Genomic DNA, 20216 nt, shown 5'->3' on the forward strand with positions numbered 1-20216 from the left:
AAGGTTCAGGCTTCCCATAGCTTGCCCATCTTCTGGAGAGAACTGCCAGGGTGCAGACACTGGGGCAGGGCCAGAGGCTGGGAGGGGCACCAGGCAGCTCAGAAAAGGAGCAGGGACAGCTACAAGGACACACTTGGTTTGTTTTTGACTTTGGTTTATTTAAAAAACAAAAAGCCAAAAAAAAAAAAAAAAAAAAAAAAAAAAACCAACTTTATATACAAAGTCAAACTGAAACCACGGATTATGGAAAGAGGCGAGAATTATGGGTAACAGGGAAAAAGGCTGGGCCAGAGCCAATACCACATTCTGAACACAGGAGCCGGGGAAGGAGGTGCTGGTTTCTTCTGGCGAGTCTGGGGTGGCTGGAACACAGTGTTCTATTGGCACTCCCGGCCCAACACCGAGAGCTTTCTAGCTTAGACTCCATTCCCACGACGGCCACCAGAGCCCCCCAGGAGTCTGCGCCTGGAACCTATAGGACTTGTGCCATCCAAAGGAAGGGGTTTTCTTAGCCCCCACCAGACTCCATGACTGTTTCTTCAGTTTACTAGCATCAGACCTTGTCACAGGCTTGAAAAGCCTTTTCCTCCCCTGTCTCACTCTAATCTGAAAGAGGACAGGAGACAGCACAAGACTACAAGGGCCCTGGGAGAAATTCCAAGGTTGAGGGCAAAATGACATTCTAGGGGTGCAAAAGATGTTATATTTAGTTGTAGCTGGAACTGGGGTTCCTCACACATCCACCCACATAGCACAGACCCCACCCTGATGGCTTGGCATCCCCTGCAGAGGCTGAGTACAGGGCTCAGCCACCCCTGCCTGAGGCTCCCAGCCCTGCTCCAGCTGCTCTCTGGTACCAAAAGGGCTCTAACGTCATCAGGCTCCACCGCTGACCTCACAGGACGGCCACTCCTGAGCAAAGTCCCTCAGTTGCTAGGTGCTGGCTCTTCCTTCTCTACCCAGCTATCGGCCTGTGTGAGCAGAGAACAGACGACGTCTGAGGACGGCTACTCGCACTGCCAGGAGCCTCTGGGCTGCATGCTGGACTGCTAGGTTCCCTAAGAAACTAGTGGATGGAGGACGAAGATGAGGGAACCTGAGCAACGTACTGGCTGGTGTACCGCTTGGCTGCTCTCCACGTGGCAGCTGGCTGCTCCCTGGGGCTTTCGAAGCTTCAGCAAGAGGAGGTGCAGTCACCCTGCGCCTCCTTGACTCACCTTTTCAACCATCCGCTGCATCTCAAGCTGCAGCGGGGTCAGGCGCCTGCGGAACTCCTGCAGCAGCCGCTGAAGCTGGCTCTTCTGCCGTTCAGCTGCCCGAGCTGTCTCCTCCGCCTCAGCCAGCCGGGCCCGCAGCTCCTGCATCTCTGCCGCCAGTGTCTTATTCGTCACTTCAGTGGCTGAGAAACGGTTATGGCTCTCCTCTGTGCAGTGTGGGAAGACATACCAGAAAGACTCAGTTAAAGACTGGAGCACAGGACAAGGGCCTAAAGCCCAAGGAAGGGTGACATCCTAGTCCCTAGGGATACCCACTCCCCCATCCCACCCGTGACAAGTCCTACAGCCTCTAGCCACTCACCCAGCTTCAGTTCCAGTGTATGAATCTTGTTTTCCAGGTAGAGCCGGCCACTGTCCTGCTGCTCTGCACGTTGCAGCAGGCTCCCCACGTTGATCAGGCTGCCATTATGGGGCACCAGGCCTTTGTGTTCCGTGGGAGCAGCACCTGGCTTTGTACTCTTCCCAGAAGGAGGCAGCAGATCCAGGTTTCCTAGAAGGGGCCATGAAAAAGATCTCAGAGAGTCTGGAGGAAAAGGCAACCTACCCTGCCCCTGTTCCCATGTAGGAGCACAGCACAGGACATACCAAAGAGCACCTCCTCAGGAAGCCCACCATCCACCACTTCAGGGCGGCTGTACTGGAGGCTCCGGTACTGGCAAATGTTTTGTGTCACCACCCTGCTGACCAGCTGCTTGGCCTACAAGAGACACAAAGACACCTGCTGGTCAGGTGTGAACCCCTGCCCCAAAGAGGGGCAAGGACCTAGAAGGAGCTCAATGCAGGTCTGTGCATATTAGGGAGGTCATCCAGAAAGGACAGAAAGATGGGGCAGGAAAGAAGTTACCTGTTCTGCACTGAGCCGAATCCCCAGGGTAAGAAGGACCCTCTCCAAGTCCCGCCGGTGCAGATAGCCACACCAGTTGGCATCAAAGAACACAAAAGCTAGAAGACAGTCCAAGGGAAGCACAGCAGATGGGTCCAGCTCCTTAGGCTGTAAAGGAAGATAGATGAAAAGCTTTACAGACAGTTCTCAGTGAATAAATGGCCCAGACACAGCCCCTTTACAGCAAGCAGCCTTACAGCTGGGGACACTAGGTTAGAGTGCCAAGCCTCTGTGGTGCACCTTCTCAGAAGAACCTAGTGTGCTCCCAGGTCAGATCCTTCTCAAATCCCCCGACGGGGAGTGAAATGTTCTCCATGAACCAAGAACCACATTTTGTCTCTTGTCTACCAGGGGAGACGTCACTGGTAAGCAGCCCTAACCTGGGAGGTTATGAGAGGTCTTGCCAAGCTTCCCACCACAAAGGCTCAGAACAAGAGGTCTCACCATGTCCTGAAGTGAGGAAAATTCCATCTCTGACTGGTTTGAGGCAACAGATCGGACTTCCGAGTCCTCTAGCTTTGCTCCTGCTACAAAAAGCCCAAGTTAAACAAGGAGCCCAAGGTGACCCACACTCACCCCGCAGACCCAGACAGACACCACCGGGGGACTGTGACCTGCTCCCCACTGGACGTACCAAACTCCTCCTCCCCATCATCCCTCAGAAGTAGCAGCTCTGGGTCCAGGGCCATCTCACACAGGTCCTCGGATGTCTCACCCCGGGTCTTCTCTTCCTCCTCACCCCCAGAAGAGGGTGGTTTGGGCAAAAGTCCATCCTCCTTCTACGGAAGCAAACCAAGGTGATGAGGAGAAGGAACTAATTCCTGAGATACTAACAATAACGGCTAACATCTGAGTATCAACTCTGTGCCAGGCACTGTGTTAGAGCTTGTAGATGTTTAATTTAATGACACAGGATCCAGAGCATACCAGGGGCATTTCTAGACACCTAAGGTTCTCAAGAGTCAATCTAGTCCTAGAAGAAATTATGCATACTTGATAGCATTCGGGCAAGAGGAAGACTTGCATTATAAAGACAGTTAAAAGTCTGTCTAACCATAAGGCGATCCAACCCCCTCGGCTCTCAGGCCATCTTCGTGACTAGGACTTCATTCTGTCATGACATGTCAGCCATGCTTCCCTAGACCTATTCTCTGCCACCTCCCTTGCTCCGTGTGTGCCACTTCTTAGCTGTGTCAAATGACATTAATCTCCTTGGGCCTCAGTTTATCCCGGGCTTCCAAGAAGTATGCACTGTGAGGGAGCACAAGTGAGATGGGACATGTATAGTACTTAGGACACTGCCTGGCACAAGTGAGGGACTCAGGTCACAATAAGCATACTATGTGTGCTCCTCAGGCCAGCCAGGTTGATGAAGGTACTCACCAATGGGGTGTCTGACTCGGCAGCCGTGCCCTCATTCTGTACCTCATCCTTGGACTCCTTGGCCACCTCCTCCTTGACAGCTTCCTCCTCCTTGACCACTTCCTCTTTGGCCGCCTCCTCCTTCTCAGGTTCAGGGGCGGTCACAACCTTTTCAGGAAGGCTCAGTAGCATCTTATAAATCCTATAGCCAAAATCCCTCTGCAGCATCTCCAGAAACAGCTCAGCCAACACCATCACCTATTAGAAAAGGTGGCAGAAGCCCATGAGCATCAGGGGAAAGGGAATATACCACATTGCCCTGGCCACACCCAACCCACAACCTTCTGAAACTCCTACACCTACCTCAAAAGAGATCCTTTCTTTTGGTCTCCGATCCTCCACAATCCCATGGAGGGAGAGGTTTACACAGCCAGGATGTGCCATGACAGCTGGTTCCAGAGGGGGTGGAGGAGCCTCTGGGAGATCAGTGTCCATTTCCTGCTGTGCAGTAGCCTCTGGAGTCTCAGCATTCTGTTTAGAAGTGTCTGCTGCTTGCTCCGATGCATCAGGGGCCTGTTCGGTAGACTCTGCTTCCTGTGACAAATACCAAGATCTGACCCTCAGGGTCCCAGGGTCAGGGTACCTACTTCCTGAGTCTTCCTAAGGCTCAGCCTTACCCCTGCCACCTCCTGGGTTGGGGGAGCTGCCTCTGCGGCCTTCTGCTGGCATAGAGCCTCCCACTCCTCCAAAGTGGGCATGATGGTCCAGATGTCTGGCAGGTACACCACCACTGTGTGCAGCCGCCGGGGCGGTCCCGGCTGCAAGTACTGAAACTCAGCAAAGCGCCACCTGCTCACAGCAAAAGGAAAAAGGAATCCCTAAGCCCCAACACATTCAGGCAGATACCAGCTCACAAAGTGCCTGCATTTCCAGTCAGTACGGACCAAGCACATACTGGAAGTGGAGCTGTAAAAGGACAAACAAACGATACAGACCAAGTCCTCAAGAAACAGGAAGCAACAGGGAGATAACAGACAGCTACTGTGCCAGGAGCTAAGGCAACAAGGATTGCCGGGCACAGCTTGGGGGTCGGCTGGCCTCTAGTACCCCGTGACCCTTGGTCATGCTCAAGCATCCATCTATGAGCAGCTGGGGGTGGGGTGGCGTAAGTTGTGACTGGGCACAGAAGAAAGCTGGCAGGCCAGAGGGCAAAGGCCAGACCTTCTAAACAGACTCTCCCCACAGCGAGCTGGCCACACTTGGGAAAGGCCACTCACCACTTGGTGCAGGTGCTCAAGTCAATGCCAGTCTGGGCTTGCGCACAGCGGATGGCTGTGCGCACCAGCACCTGCGGATCAGCCTGAGGGTCGAGGCCATCCAGGGAAGGAGACCACTCACCCCCAACCAGCACTGCCTCTTCTTCTTTCCGACCCAGCAAAAACTGCAAAGAGATTAGGGACACAAAAGAAACCCATATTGCCTGCATTTCCTACAACAGAGAGGAAAGGCTGCCCACCAATCAAGAACAAAGGCAGCAGAAGTGGTGAAATCCACCATCCAGGGACCCTCTAGCCACTGACAGCCGCCTAATGCCTTCTGAGAAGTAGGAACACCTCTCAGCTATATTTTCCTCCTGTGTAAAACAGAGGCATTTCTGCTCTGGAACACTGCATTTCTCACATTACTGAGCAGAAGCCCAGCTCTAAAAATGTGACAGGCACTGGAAATTATCAGCGACTGCATCTTGCTTCCTGGGCTCTAGCTCTTACCTTTATCTGCTTCAGAGGATGCTCTGGCGTCTCCCTTGGCTCAGCCATGTCATCCACAAAGAGCATGCAGCAACGATACAGCTCCTCCAGGCCCGGGGAGGAGAGCAGCAGTACCTGTGCAAAAGGGCCCAAGACTCACTCAGAGTCACTTTCCACCTCCGGTAAGGTGACAAAGCCTCAGAAGCCCAGTCAACTGACCTTGGAACTATAAGTAGGGTCACTGTCTGCAGGGCTAGGCTCAGCACCAGTGTCTGGAGCTGCCTCCTTTTCTGAAGAGACCTGGATCCGGCTCGGATGATGGAGGGAAAAGGGCTGACTCAGAGGGAAAGCTGACAGCCAGCTCAGATGCACAGACAAAAAATCTGAGGGGACCAGGAGGCTGCGATAACGGCGCTGGAGTTCTAGGAAGTCACAGATGGGGCTGGAGGAAGACAGCAGGGGAATTCGGACTGAGTGAAGACTAAAACATTCAAAAATGAAATTATAAAAGACTTTTAAAAAAAGGGCAATTTATTTTTCAGTTGGGAAATAAGGACTTTCTAAGTAGGCACCTCTCAACAGGTGAAGATGGATCAGATGTGACTACTTGATTTACAGTCTCCCTATGGCAAAACTGGAAAAGGAAAAACACTCACAGAACATGACAAAGAAATGGTCATGGTCTTAATAGAAAAGGCACTCACAAATCAATAACGAGAAGTTCAAACACCTAAGAGAAAACTGGGAAAACTGACTTCAACAGGTACTGAACAATAAAAGAAACACCTATGACTGAAAAGCCCATTAAAATATATGTAGTCTCACTTATCATTAAAGACTCAAATCAGAATGTAATTTTTCACCAATTAAATTAAAAGATGAAAAGTTTGCTAATATAGCATTGGCAAAAGCAGGGGAAACAAGTACTTCATGTCTGTTGAACAGTATAAATGGATATAGCATCTTTGAGAAAACTGGCAATAGCTATCAAAGTTTAAAATTAAACCCTTTAAGCCAGCTACTCCATTCTGAGGAATCTTAAAAAGATGCTTGCATATAGAAGGATGTTTATTATATTTAGGATAACTAGACTACATGTGTAAAACTAGTTAAATAAACTACAGTTCATCTGTTTAATGAAATACTATATATATACTGCTAAAAAGAATGAGAATGATCTAATAATTAATATGCAATAAATTCTAAGACAAAATGTCAAGTGAAAAAGGAAAGTATCACACAGTGTGTACAATAGGTTTACATGGATTTGTTAGTTTTTTTAAAAAAGCTGTAAAATCACTCATGCGCTTGTGTGGACCATATCTCATTTACACTAGAAAGTGTTACCTGTGCCAAGTCTCAGCCCACCCTGAAAACTTCCCACTCACCTGTCCACAGTATAGGGAGTAAGATGGACCCGGTAAGGTGGCAGGTCATGCCTTGGTTTCTTAGCACCCCAAGGCTCTCCACCAGCCCGCTGTTTGCGTTTCTTGGAGTCATAGTCATCACTGGAGGTTGATCCATTACCAGAAGTAAGAAATTACATTGTTACATATGTATTCAATACATGGTGATCTAAAAAGAAAGAACTGAAAACAATCTGAAATCCCAACATCAAAGAAATTGATAAAGAAGCCTAGCTAACAATCATGACAGTATGCTACAAAGATATTAAAAGTGAATATTTAAACTCTTTTTAACACAGAAAAACATTCACAGGTTAAGCAAGAAGCATAATACATATACAGTAGGCCTCAACTATGCAAAAGCTTTTAAATACTGAAATAAAATATTAATGGTGGATGCTTTTAATATGTTTATGAATAATTTTCTGGTATTTTGCTGAACTTTATAAATCACCTTTAGTTAACGTGTAATTTTTTTGAAATGAGAAAAAAGAATTTGACAGTATAGTTCTGCACATCTATAGACCCTGCAGCTTGGGAGGCTGAGCCAGGAGGATCAAAAGTTCCAAGCCAGCCTTAGCAACTAAGCAAGCCCCACTAAACAACTTAAGAGAGACCCCATCTCAAAATAAAAAGGGCTAGGCATGTGGCTAAGTGATTAAGCACTCCTAGGTTCAATCCCAAGTATTAAAAAAGAAAGAAAGAATTTTAATCATTTTTTAACAAGAGACACACTGTACCATGCTGTAAGTTCTATGAAGTAAATCTTATTAAAAGAGAATAAGCCCTCATCAGTACACATTAAAGTTATAAAAACAGCCGAGCACAGTGGCGCACACCTGTAATCCCAGTAGCTTGGGAGGCTGAGGCAGAGGATGGCAAGTTCAAAGCCAGCCTCAGCAATGGCGAGGAGCTAAGCAACTCAGTGAGACCCTGTCTCTAAATAAAATACAAAATAGGGTTGGGATGTTGCTCAGCGGTTCAATGCCCCTGAGTTCAATACCTAGTACCCACCCACCCCCACAAAAAAAAGTGATAAAAATTATTCAAACCCTTTGCTCCAATAATCCCACTCTTGAAAATCTATCCCAAGGAAGTTAACTGAAAAAAAAAAAAGAAAAAAGGGATTGGAGATGTAGCTCAGTGATATAGCACTTGCCTAGCATATATAAGGTCCTGGGTTCAATCCCCAGCACCACAAAAAAGGCAAAGACAAAAGGGTTAAAAGGTTATACAGTGAAAAAACGTCAAGCAACATAAACTGAGAGTAAAAAAAAGTACATACCCAGGAATACCCAGTTTTTATAGTAAGTAAACAGTAACCAGTCACTAAAACAATCATGAAGATTATACTACAATATGGAGAAAAAGGTTTAAGATGCACAAAAGTAATGTGAACTCTAAAACTGCAGAGTATACACATGTATAGATAAAAACTAGAAAAACTCACAGGAGAAAAAGGAGCACTAAGTGATTTTTCCTTTTTAAAAATACTTTCTACTTTCTAAAGTTCTTTAATACCTACCTGTTAATAGGTTTCTAAAGAGGAGACAAGAACCTTTTAACACTATGACAGCATGTACTACTTAATATGTCTTAATGATAATTTGCTTATTATAGTATCACTTATATTACCTCAGACATTATCATAATCACTTAGTATAGGGGTACAATAAAAGTAACAGGACCAAAAAAACCTTTGGACCATTCATTATAAAATACCAGATTGAGAAGGGAAAACCTCCATTGTCACAAGAGGAAAAAAACTAGCAACTCTTCGTGCGTGGGTAAGTGAGTTGATTACATGTGCCTCCAGAAGGTTTTTGTTCTTTCCTTTTACCTGCCTGGGTCATTTTCCTGGTCTTCACATCCAAGTAACTAAGCTGGTTATATTTAACACAAAATTTTTGTTCTCTTCTATTTGCCTGGGTCACTTCCCTGTTCAAGAGCATCTTTATCTGCCAAAAACACCTTCTTCTCAACTTTATAGGACATTTGTGTTTCCATGTTTCTAACAGAACCACTCTGGACTCATTCTGACAAATCTCTCTGGCTCACCCAAGACTGAAGTGAGCTCTTCCGTAAATGCTGTCCAGTTCTACCTAAACTGCACATTCCACTGGATTCTGTGAACTCAGAGCCAGTTTTCTCCCCTTTCTGTGAATGGTCAGGAACAAGTCATAATGCAGAGCCAGTGGAAGACATGTCAGTAGCAGCAACAGCAGAAGCCCAGCTTGTCTAAAGACTCGGCAGCTCAGCAGGAGAAGTATAATGTTCCCTCCATCCCAAAGACTAGGATTCAACATAAAGCTTGGCTTCCACACAAAATGCTATGTGGTCAAGTCCTTTACAAACTAATGTTCCCCCAGAATTACAGATTCTTACTACCCATCTTCCTACTCTGCACATTCTCACCCCTGACAGGTGGTGGTACCTCTCTCCAAGGGATGGTACTCCAATCTCTAGGAGTTATGACACTGAAGCACCATGGCCAAAGGAATATTATACAGGCATTGCATAGGGCTTGGCATGTCCAAGACAATCAAATACATGTGACTGCACAAAAAGCCTGAATTTGAACCAAAAGCAGCAAGTCCCTAACAGTCATTGACTTCCACCCAGACTACATTATCCCCAAAGGCACCTGATGTGATCCTACAAAGAAAGCTTATTAAGCCTTTTTTAATAAACTCACAAAAAGATGGAAGGTCCTTAGAAACTTGAAGACCAGAAGATGCCTAAGGCAAGAAGTGTGAGTGTATTCTCAGTGACTTAAGAATGGGACAAAATAGTGGGAGATGATATGGAAACAATCCCAGAAAAAGCTGACTTTTACTTAAAATTCATGATGACCTATCCAAGATAATAAGCCTAGCTTCTGCATAGGGACTGGATACATTACTTTGCCTCAACTTTTTCCCCAAGCTACTCCATGCTCCTCAAAATGTGCACACTGGGCAGCTGTGACAGCTCTTTCCACATACTGGTCTACTGGCATCTGGAAGACTGTTCCTTTCCCTGTACAGTTCTCCAAGCAAAAGAGAACTTCAACATGAAGGAACTTTCTGGAGTGATCTTACTAGAGGAGGGTTATAAGTGATTTTTCACTTATCAAAATTTTCCAGTTAAGATTTGCACATGTGTCTATATAAATTGCACCTTAAAATTTTTACTTTTAAAAAGACACTGGGCATGGTGGCACACACCTGTAATCCCAGCAACTCAGGAGGCTGAGACAGAAGGATCACAGTTAAAGGTCAGTCTCAGCAATTTAGCAAGGACCTAAGCAACTTAGTGAGACCCTGTCTCAAAAAAAAAAAATAAAAAAGGCTACAGATGTGGCTCAGTGACGAAGAGCCCCTGCATTCAATTCCCAATAACCACCTGCCCCACCCAAAAATCCCGAATCCAGTCGGAGGCAACAACTAGTTGAAGGGAGAGATAAAAAGAAGGGCAGGGCTGGGGCGGTAACTCAGTAGTAGAGCACTTGCCTGGCACATGTGAGGCACTAGGTTCGATTCTCAGCACCACATAAAAATAAATGAATAAAATAAAGGCATCATGTCCACCTACAACTAAAAAAAACAAAAAAAAAAAAAAAAAGAAGAAGGGCAGATTCTGATACTTGAAATGGGATAACGTTCATATATTTCTGTTGCTTTGCATACACTGAAATTTACTGTATTAAAAAACCAAGAAAAACTCTCAGGGAGAGTAAGACAAGATAAGGGACAAATGAACCAAAAAGGGGACAGACAGCACACTCCAGTAGTGCCTAAAGCTCACAGATTTCAAAGGATCACCAGGATGCTCCAAGGACCCAAATCAACCATGCTTGATTCACACATGGCCAAGAAAACTGCCTGTCTGCATGTCCACGCACAGGCAGAGTGCAACTTAACACTGCAACACCACGCTTAACTAGGTAGTGTATGTAAAGAAGCATTTTCTTAAAGTACAAATTAAAACATACAATGCAATGTTACTTATTTGGACATGTTATTATTTTCTTGTAACAATTGATATCTCAAGTGTGGGGACTAGAAATAAAAGGAAAATTACATATTTAAGGAGTATTTAGCCAGGTACAGTGGTATAGGCCTATAATCCAGCAACTCAAGAGGCTGAGGCAGAAGGATCTCAAGTTCAAGGCCATCTTGGGCAATTTTTTATGACCCCATCTCAAAATAAAAGTTAGAAAAAGGGAGTGGAGAGAAGACTGGGACTCAGAGGTAGAAACTCCTGGGTTCAATCCCCAGTACCAAAAAATAAAAAAGTAATTCAACATGACACTTCAAAAATTACTTATATTGTGTGCATGTACAAATATGCAACAATTCCCATCATTATGCATTTTATTGCACCAATAAAAAAATGTGGGCAGGCTAGAGCTGTAGCTCAGTGGTAGAGCACTTGCCTAGCACATGTGAAGCACTGGGTTTGATCCTCAGCACCACACAAAAATAAATAAAACAACACCTACAACTAAAAAAAGAAATTTTTAAATGTGGTAAAATAAAAAGAATATTAGAAGCTTAAATAAAAAAAAAAAAAGGACATATCAAATCCCTGGTTTGCTCAGTCTGTAAAGTCCCACTATTTATATGTATATCTCCTTGTATCTGATTGTTTCAGAGAAAAGGAACTAGGATCTAGGTGTAGAAGAGAATGTTAGTATTAACACTTGGCAAAAAAGGGACATTGCTCCTAGATGGAAATGTAATGAAATATATGCCCTGCCTGATCATCTTCTTACCTTCGGCCCTGATCCAGTCGTCCATGAGGGCCCCGAGCAGGAAATCTGTTCAGGTGGCTCAGGTGAAGTGTGTGGGATGTTTGGAACAGACTCAGAGCTATAAAGAGAAAATGGCCAGTGACTTAAAAACTATCTAGTTTTCCCTCCTTTTCTTCTGTGAGCCTGAAAGTTACAAGTCCATTCATCCACAGCACCCCATACAGCCATACCCCAACATCTTTGCCACTGGTACTCACGCTTCTGAGGAAAAAGCGGGGGAATCCGGTGAGGCTGGAAGATCAACTGGGGCTGTGCTCCCAGGATTCCTTGCTTCTGGCCCAGGGCGGCCACATGCAGAAGGGGAGGTGCTGGGGACTTCAGTAAGGGCTGCAGGACAGTTGCCAGGAAATTCAGGGGATCCCAGAGTTGAAGCATTCACTACCTTGGAAAGATGCAGTCCCACCCCCTCGACAAAAGCAAGGTTCTTGCCCAGTTATCTGGGCACAGAGGCTTCTCTTCCTCCCCTCTGCCACTTCCCCTTGCCCCCTACCCACCTCCCTTCCTCTCCCACTTCCCTTTCCAGCACACATGCTAAGGAGAGATGAATACCTGGTTGGAGAGTGTTTGCACCTTGACAGCATTCCAGGGCACTGCCTGGCCTGGGTTGTATGCAGCCTTCACCAGCACTTTCTCACCCAGCTGGGGCAGTCGGCCCTTCACCACACTGCCAACACAGGAGAGAGAACCTGATCGAACCACCCTAGCTGCCCCCATATAACACTTCCCACCAAGATTTCTTACACCTCACATAAAAACAACAAAGCAATGGCCCCACCAGCATGGTGACATAACTGAATCTTGTAAGCATTTCCAGCAGGAGACTAGCCTCAAGCCTACCTTAGCTGAAAAAAGACCTCTTCATCCACCACCCCAAAGTAGTCATGCAAACTGGTAACAATGCCGGTGAAAACCCGTTGCTTTTCTCCACCCTGCAAGAGAAGAGGGCAGGTTAAAAGTAATAGGAAGCAACCTGAACAAAATCATGCTCTATCACTAGGGTCTCCCCTCTGTCCATACCCCAGCTTAGAGTATTACATGGAGATTCATATGGAAGGAATCATACAGCAGACATAAACTTTCTGTAAGGAAGAAGGATGAGATGTTTCTTGGATGACAAACTGCTTCTAGGATTTCCAATTCTTTAATCCCAAGAGGCACCTTGAAGATTTCCCTGGACTCAGAAACTAAGTCCCCAGTCAGGGGTGTCTAGTTACCATACCAGCCCACTAACAAGAAAAGAGTCAGGAATGTACAAAATAAAAGAGCAACAGGCATCCATGCATGCTGGGGTAGTTCCAAGGGCTGAAACTCATTAGAAAGGATGCCCAACCTACCTGAAGGTGCCTGGCACTTTGGGACAGGTCTGTGGCCACAGGAGGAGTAAGCAAACCAGGAGGAGGGCCCAGAAGAGATGTTGAAGCTGCGCCTACAGGGACAGAGAAGCAACCTCCAGGAACTGCACCTACCACCTGAAGCCCCAGAGATAGCTAGAGGATATGGTAAAGGAAAGCAAAGTGGCTCCAACCAGCTCCTCCTAAGGGTTTCACTGGCAGCCACAGTGGTCATCTCCTCGTTTCCTAAGAAACATTCACCTGGGAAACCCCAAGGGTCATAGTTTTGGAAACTAACTGCAGAGCACATCCCAATAAGAGACCAGGTAGGGACAAGAGTGATCACCTGAGAAGTTGCGTCCCCCTGGAAGTGGGTTGATCCGCTGGCGCTTAAACTGGGACATTGGGAATGCTGTCCTCTTTCAGAGTCTTGGGGAAAAACCTTCAATCAGGAAAAAAAAAAGTTAAATATTCATATGGAAGATTTCTATCTATCCCTAGAAAAGTGGAAAATCCCAAGAATCTTAAGGAAGGTGAAGAGATGGATACTGAGAATGGAAAAATGGATGGAGACCATATAAAGAGCAGGAAATTAAATAAGAAATTACATTATTCCAGTCTGCCTTCACAGTAACCTAGTGGTGGGTGATACTGACATGTCTTTTTACAGAAAAAGAAATGAGCTCAGAAAGATGTAGGGACTTGCTCCAGGCCACAAAACTGGGACTCTCACCCAGGTCTCCCAACAACTTAGCACTCTTCTCACTATGCCATGCCACCCCCCAAGAGGCTGACGGGGTGTGAGACTGGAAAGAGATCCGGTGACATTCATTCATTCAAAAACATGCTAAAACGCTCCACGCAGAAACGGGAAAAATGGAGGAGGCCGGTGCCCGCGAGGTGGTGCGGGCCCTCTCCCCGGAAGCCTGGCCCGTTGTTCCCCCGACCCGCTGGTCTGAAGGGAGCTCTCCCAGCGGCCCGACGCGAATCGGCCTGAACGCCGCCTTCCTGCTCCCGGGCTCCGTGGTCCTCTGCTCCGGCCTCAGCAGCCAACAGCTCACGGCTTCCCGGGCCGGGCCGCGGAGAGGCCACCGTGGGAGGACGAAGACGCGCGGTTTCTCCTCCTCCCGCCCGCCCCCAGGGCCGAGGCTGTTGCCAGGGAGACAGGGTTTGCAGTCCGGAGGGGACTCGGCCCCTTCCGCGCCCGGTGCATCTTCGCCGCCCGGCCCCCGCAACCCCTCGGCTGGAGGAGAGGCGAAAGGGCAGAGAGGCGGCGGGTGGTCCCCCAACCCACCTGCGGGCCAGGGCCGCGACACCGGGGGGACAAAGGCACCCGGAACCACCACAGCCACTGCTGCCGCCGCCACCGGAAGCGCCTCTCCGGAAGCGCGACCACTGGTCGGAAGCTGCCACTCTCCCGGATATGGTCCCTCCCTCGTCTCCACCGACCTCTCCCTTCCCCCACGCTCGCCTGCCATCCCGCTGCAACTGTGGAACGGAAGTGCGCCTCCTCGGATCGGATGCGCATTCGGAAGCCGCGCCTCGGTGGTGTCCTCGCTTAAAATGTCCCATTAGAAAAATAGGCTTCAGAGCATTGGTTCCCAATCCAAAGACAGCTGGAGCTAGACACCAGCCTCATACAAGGGAGGGCCTACCACCCGCACACCAGCCTCACTCTGGCAGCCCCCAAGACGGCAGTAGCAAGAGAGGCAACCCCACGTCACTGGAGGAGAAGCATTTCTGCCTGGAAAGTGGTTATTTCCAGGGGACATTCTTCTGACTCAAGCCAATGAGCCCCACTCCTATCCCTGCCCTTCCATTGGCTGCACTTCCATAATAACCCTGGGAAGTGAGCAGGTCAGGAATCTATGCCCTAATTTTCACATATGAAATCTGAGAGACTTCAGTGAAATGATTTGCTCAAAATCTTGCCAGGAAAATGGCCATTTAGTCCCAATTAACAATTCCAGTACCCCCTAAACCCCTGACTGCCCATGATCCCTCCACTCCAGCCTCTCTCCAGCACCCATACCTGCCCCTCTTTCCTATTAACATTCACAGCACTCTTGAGACAGTTTAATCTCATTTTATCCTCATAACACGTTTGTGAGGTAGGCAGGGTAGGCATCATTATCCCAAATAGGAAGCTGTGGCTCAGAAGTTAACAGACTTTGTCAAGGCCTAAAAGCTAGTATGGGCTTCTGGTTTCAGTTCTGACACATAAAAGATAATATGGAGCAGAGCAGCTGAGAATTGACCTTGAAGGTTATTCTGCTGTTTTCCACGTTGTCCCTGAGCCTCCCAATTCCTTGTGTGGTCTTCAGGGTCTGTGCTCCAGGGACAAGACTCAATACAGAGGGAACCAGGACAGTGACTTTCTCTGTTCTAGGGCTGCCAATTCAGGTATGAGGAGAAGCACAGGAATCTATATCAGTAACTGATCACTATAGAATGAAGGTCAGCTTCATTCTTCCAGTTACCTCGCCCAGAAGGCTGACCATTTGGATACACGATTCCTGTAGGGATGGTTGTATCCAGCCAGTTGACAATACTGATAGTCCCACAAAGATGCATAAGCACATCTGCAACATGCTGGGTCCAGACATCACTGTGCCAAACATGCTCCATGGGTATCTGATAAATAAGTTAGTTCACATTGTCTAAGCAGAGGGATTTCTGGCAAGGAGGAGGAGCCCTGGAGCTGCTGCACCTTGGGGCCTCTCAAGGAACCAGGGTTCCTCTGCCAGGTTGCTCAGAAGAGACAGACTTAGCCCTCACCTTGGAGAAGGGCAAGTCAGCATCCTTCCCTGGCAATGCAGAGAAGCAGCAACAGGGCAAAGAGTGAGGAAGACTTCACAGTAAATCCCCTCCACCCAGAGTCACCAGGTGTGCCAAGAGGTCTCAGTATACAGAAAGGTTTTTTCCTCGTCGTTTTTTAACCACTAATGATGGCATAAAGGTCTTCGGGTGGGGGTGATACTGAGGTCTTTCAGAGAGGTCCTTAGACTCAATCCTATGGAAAAGAAAAGGAGACAAGCTAAGACAAAACAATGGTCCCATGTCAATAGATCACTACTTAGCTATTGTGGGAAACCCAGAGATGTTAAATTGGTGCTTCTACCCCCTGAAGAATTAGTCAGATGAATTCCCAAGTGTGAAGGACCTCACCCACAGTGAATCCTTTGTTTGAGCTTCCACCTTTCTCTCCCCATAGGTAAGCCACCTCTCTCACCTAAACTTCAGTTTTAAGGGGTGAAGGCTTGCTGTGCTAGGGTGAGGACATTTTCCATAATCTCCTGGTTCTGTCACTGACTCACCTGAAACTTTAGGAAAATGACCGCCCTCAACCCCACCCAGTCCCCAACCTCCTCATCTGTAAATGGGGCATTTTAACTAATTTTTGTTTCTTTCAGAGCCCCCTTCAACACTGTCTCTCAAAGGGACAAAGATGACAACTGAAAAGACAATCTCAACATTCTGGTTCATCAGTATTCTCCCCCTCCACTAAACCAGATTGGGCACAGGACTCACCTAGGGCCGGAACCATCAGGAGGGGCAGGGGGTTCAGGAAGTTGGGGGCTCCTCCAACGGATCCGATTGAGGAGGACCTTGACCTTGTCCCAGTGGGAGAGATCCTGCTGAGCAGAGGGGAAAGGGGTCACCACAGAGCTCCTCACCACACATATACCCCCAACTTGTCCTTGGAACAGGACAAGTCACCTGTTCCAAATAGGAATCCTGTTATTTTCCCAAAGTTTCTGGGTACCTACACATTCCAACCATCTCCTAGCCCACCCACCCCATCCTACCACCTGCCCCACATATATCCACCACTACCTTGTGTCCCTGGGAGAGTAGAAAACTGTGAGATGGTTCCACTGGGGCCTCTGTCAGTCTGGGAGGGTTGATGCTGAGCACTCTCACCTTTTGGGGTGAAGCTGCAGCTGCCCCTTCAGAAATATAATCAGGTTACCCAGGGCCAGAAATAGGAAGCCACCCCATCAATCTAAGGCTCAGGGGGTCTGCTGGTGGAACCACGGGCAGGCACATGAAACAGGCAGGACACAGAGAGAAACACAATTCTTCTCCCTCACCTGTCTCCTTAGTCTTGCTTAGCAGCTCCCCTGGTCCCTGTACCCCATTAACTGGGGTGTGTAAAGGTGACGGTAAAGGGGTCAGTGCTGACTCCTCCTCTTCAAGACCCTTGGATAGGAAAGATGAAGCAATCAGGACCTAATTAGAAAGCTCAGGCTATTCTGAAGCCAGTCATGGTTCCAGGGGTTCTGCCCCTACTCTGCCTCCCAGACTCGCTGGACTGGCCACCCTGCTTGCAGCTCACTCACCCCAGGGGGTCTCTGGGTCTGCAGCTGTAGATAAAGTTGCTGGAGCCTCGCCATCTGCTCCAGCACCAGGCACAGGTGTTCTAGGTAGCGAAGACCCTGCCCTGGGAGGCAGGCCAAGGACCCAGGATCCACGCTCCTCACCTGTGGGAAACAGTAAGATAGGGGAGACTTCCAGACTTAATGAACCTCCCATTCTGGGCAGTCAGGCTGGGCTCGGCCAGCAAATGGGAGCAGGATGGACAAGCCAAAGAGGAACCCACACCCAAACTGGCTTCCCCCATGGTATCCAAATCTACCCACCTCCTCTGCAGGGGTGGCTACACACAGCTGGGGGTAGGGTGAGGCAAGAAGTAAGGACACAACCATCAATTAGGGGCAAGGAATGCCCCACCCCGAGAGAGCTCCAGGGACAACTAGAGGGGGTGGGGGTCCCTACAAGTTCCATATGACAGGGTTGTCTCCACCTCACTATTCACCCAGCCCAAGGTTGATACTCACCACCTCTGCTTCCAGGCCTGCCTCTAGCTTGGTTTCTGCCTCAGTGGTCTCTTGCTCTTCTGCTCCAAAAAGGGGTACTCCACACTCTGGCTTGCTCCGGGAACCATGCTGTCCAGACAAGCTGGGGAGCCGGCGGGACCGCTCCAGCACCTGTTCCAGCTTATGGTTTGCCAGCAGCCGGCTAAGCTGGGCAGGGGGCTCTTTGGCAGCAAGGGCCAGGTGCTCAGGGTTCCCCATGGGCTCAAGGTCCAGAGAGTCCTGCAAAAGTTCTGGTAAGGTAGCCAGGGGGCTGTCCCCAGCCACCATCTCTACACCTGAATCCCGGCAGGCCAGTTTGAGAAGTGGCATTTGCCTTCTGAGATTTCTCAGCTCACCCTCTTCCCTCTGGGAATCTGATGAGCAACCATGAGCTGCATCCGGGATCCGTCTGTAGGTACTAGTGACTCCAGGCACTACACAGCTGCATGCCAGGTCCTTCCTGGCCCCATCTACAAGAAGAGTTAGTATCAGGTCTGGCAAGCTGCTCTCAACACCCCCAGCATTCCTAGCAACCTGCAGCATTCCCCTGGAGAGGAGTGTCCTGGGCCAGTGGTGAAGGAAAGACAAGGGAAGTCACAGCCTAACCAACATAAGACACATGAGGCACTCTGCTTGGGAGATGTTAGGAGGGGTTCCCTCTACAATAATCATTAGCAACCAGGAACCCATATTTTGGGCTTTGTAGTAGGCAAAGCCCTTGCAGATCATGCTGGTCAGCTCCTAAGATGGTCTATCCCGTGTGCTCCCCCCACTAGGGGGGACCTAATTCTTCCAAGTCCTAAGCCAGGAACTACAGGTTCTTGGGCTGTTTCCCAACATGGAGTAGACAGTGGCAGGCCTCAGGGAAGGCAAAGGTCACAAAGAGTGAAGCCTGGAGTTCACACTGCTCTCTGGAGCCCCTGAGGCATCAGGCACAAGGTGCAAGATGAAGTCTCTCCAGGATCTTGGGGAAAAGTGATAAATATAACAGTCGTTCTAACCATTTGAGATTTTGTCCTTTTAACCGAGAAATAGTTACCTTTTTGTGAAGAGCTTAAAAGAAAAAAGAAAGAAAACCAGCATCCATTTATTGTCACCTCTGTGCCAGGCCCTCTAGGAATGGGGCAGAACCTGTGACTGCCTAGGTGGAGCTGGACGCCAAACCCGGTCCCTCTGGGTCAGAAGTCCACCCCTGCACTACTCTGGAAAGGGGTTCGCCCCCACGAAGGGTCTTTTTGGGGCAGGGGACGGAGGAGTCAGACAACCTCAGCAGCGTTGAGGCAGGCTCCAGGAGCGGAAGCAAGAGGGAAATGAACCCCGAGGAAGTGGGATGGAGGCGGTGGCTGGTTGACCCAGACCTCAGAGTCCAGTGCGCAAGGAGACCCTAGCCTAATGCTGAGGCTCCTCTTGTGGCGAGTGGGTTGCAGCGGGTGGGCGCTGCCCGCTGGGGGCCGGGCCGGGCAGTGGGTGGTGGCTCCAAGGCAGGAGGCCCGGCGGCCCGGGGGTGGGCGACTCACCCCGGCCGAGCGGCTCCACGGCGAAGACGCGCCGCCGGCCCAGCATGGCGCGCTCCCCGCCCGACGCGGCGCCCGGGCAGCAGCCGGAGCAGCCACCCGAGCGATCCCCGCGTGTCCCCGGCCGAGCTCAGTGGGCTCTGCCCGCGCGTCCCCACCCAGCTGGGCGCGGCCGCCGGACACTCCCCGCGGGGGGCGGGCCTGGGCGGGGCAAGCAGGTGCGCGGGCGGGCGCGGCGCCGCGAGGGGTGCTGGCCCTTTGGGACGCGGCTGGCCGGCACCCTCTGCCTGCATTGCGCGCCCCCAATCCTGGCAGGGGCGAAGGGAAGGGCCCTGAGCCGCTGTCCCTCGAGGGGCTGGCTCGCGGCGCGGGGTCACCGCCCTCGGTCCACAGGCGGGCTCTGCCTTCCGGCCGCAGACTTGGAGACCGGGGGTCGGGGGGGAGGACTGGACAGGAGCCGGAAAGGAAATGGAGCCCCACGTGCTGGCAGACGGAAGAGCGCTGACGGGGGCCCGGCGTTCCCAGCTGTGCGACTTGGGGGCAGGTCTCTCAGCCTGTCAGAGTTCTGGCGCCAAGAAAGGGGAAATGGTTCCGGCGCACTGGGAAACCCTTAACGGCAGCTGCAGAGCGCTTGTCCTGGGCTACATCTGAACCCCCTACCCGGCCCCGTACCTCTTTCTCCTCTGGGTGCCTGGGAACTGGGGATGGCTGCATCTTCAGGGCGTGGGGAAGAGGTGGGCCAGCTGCCGCAAGCAGCCTGCAGACTGACCTGAAGTGTGACTGCTTCCCTATCCCCTTTCGTGGCCCGTGGACTTCCGCCCCCAACACCCATCTTAAAAGAAGCCCAGGCAGCTGCTGAGGGTGGGACAGCCTGGTGACCAGATGAGGGCAGGTGACTTCCAATGAAATGTCCCCACCTGGAAGAGCGTGTAGGGCTGGGGAAAAAAATCTCAGCAGGACTCAAATCCCCTGGAGGTAGATAAGGGAACCGGCTGGCGGACGTGCAAACTTGCACCTGGGCCTCTGGGGGAGGGGCTGGAG

At 49.7% G+C, this 20216-nt stretch overlaps 2 protein-coding genes across 8 annotated transcripts; both read right to left on the reverse strand.

Annotated features, from left to right (window-relative positions):
• Positions 1–187: 187 nt before the first annotated feature.
• Ccar2 (cell cycle and apoptosis regulator 2) lies at positions 188–15699 on the reverse strand. 4 transcript variants are annotated; one of them, XM_047548004.1, is made up of 21 exons: positions 14097–14262; positions 13149–13244; positions 12806–12897; positions 12309–12400; positions 12021–12135; positions 11669–11798; positions 11433–11529; positions 6659–6778; positions 5490–5712; positions 5292–5405; positions 4800–4963; positions 4200–4371; positions 3886–4116; positions 3544–3780; positions 2795–2939; positions 2605–2684; positions 2122–2268; positions 1863–1974; positions 1579–1767; positions 1218–1423; positions 188–971 (listed from the first exon to the last, which is right to left on the reverse strand). In XM_047548004.1, the coding sequence occupies exons 2-21, from the start codon at positions 13204–13206 to the stop codon at positions 927–929; spliced, it is 2769 nt and encodes a 922-aa protein (XP_047403960.1). In that variant the 5' UTR covers positions 13207–13244; positions 14097–14262; the 3' UTR covers positions 188–926. The 4 variants fall into 4 exon arrangements, with proteins under 4 accessions (XP_047403960.1, XP_047403958.1, XP_047403957.1 ...); XM_047548002.1 differs by lacking the exon at positions 14097–14262 and adding an exon at positions 15581–15699 and having other exon boundaries at positions 189–971; positions 2605–2687; XM_047548001.1 differs by having other exon boundaries at positions 189–971; positions 2605–2687; positions 14097–14261.
• On the reverse strand, positions 14883–20047 carry C4H8orf58 (chromosome 4 C8orf58 homolog). Of its 4 annotated transcripts, none has more exons than XM_047548006.1 (7): positions 19848–20047; positions 17644–18131; positions 17146–17286; positions 16897–17005; positions 16640–16752; positions 16334–16437; positions 14883–15815 (listed from the first exon to the last, which is right to left on the reverse strand). In XM_047548006.1, the coding sequence occupies exons 1-7, from the start codon at positions 20005–20007 to the stop codon at positions 15704–15706; spliced, it is 1227 nt and encodes a 408-aa protein (XP_047403962.1). In that variant the 5' UTR covers positions 20008–20047; the 3' UTR covers positions 14883–15703. The 4 variants fall into 4 exon arrangements, with proteins under 4 accessions (XP_047403962.1, XP_047403961.1, XP_047403963.1 ...); XM_047548005.1 differs by lacking the exon at positions 19848–20047 and adding an exon at positions 19179–19502 and having other exon boundaries at positions 17644–18121; XM_047548007.1 differs by lacking the exon at positions 19848–20047 and adding an exon at positions 19179–19377.
• Between the last annotated feature and the right edge of the window lie 169 nt (positions 20048–20216).

This window comes from Sciurus carolinensis, chromosome 4, assembly GCF_902686445.1.
Source record: "Sciurus carolinensis chromosome 4, mSciCar1.2, whole genome shotgun sequence".
In the NCBI taxonomy this organism is placed as follows: Eukaryota; Metazoa; Chordata; class Mammalia; order Rodentia; family Sciuridae; genus Sciurus; species Sciurus carolinensis.

Excerpts from the sequence above, each read along its gene's own strand:
- C4H8orf58 (XM_047548005.1), bottom strand. The coding sequence starts at position 19,468 with ATGCAGGCAGAGGGTGCCGGCCAGCCGCGTCCCAAAGGGCCAGCACCC. Across the intron at positions 17,287-17,643 it reads CAGGCCTGGAAGCAGAGGTG|GTGAGGAGCGTGGATCCTGG; the intron begins GTGAGTATCAAC and ends TGTTTCCCACAG. Across the intron at positions 17,006-17,145 it reads AGACCCAGAGACCCCCTGGG|GGTCTTGAAGAGGAGGAGTC; the intron begins GTGAGTGAGCTG and ends TTCCTATCCAAG.
- Ccar2 (XM_047548002.1), bottom strand. The coding sequence starts at position 13,206 with ATGTCCCAGTTTAAGCGCCAGCGGATCAACCCACTTCCAGGGGGACGC. Across the intron at positions 1,975-2,121 it reads TTCGGCTCAGTGCAGAACAG|GCCAAGCAGCTGGTCAGCAG; the intron begins GTAACTTCTTTC and ends TGTCTCTTGTAG. Across the intron at positions 1,424-1,578 it reads TACACTGGAACTGAAGCTGG|AGGAGAGCCATAACCGTTTC; the intron begins GTGAGTGGCTAG and ends CACACTGCACAG.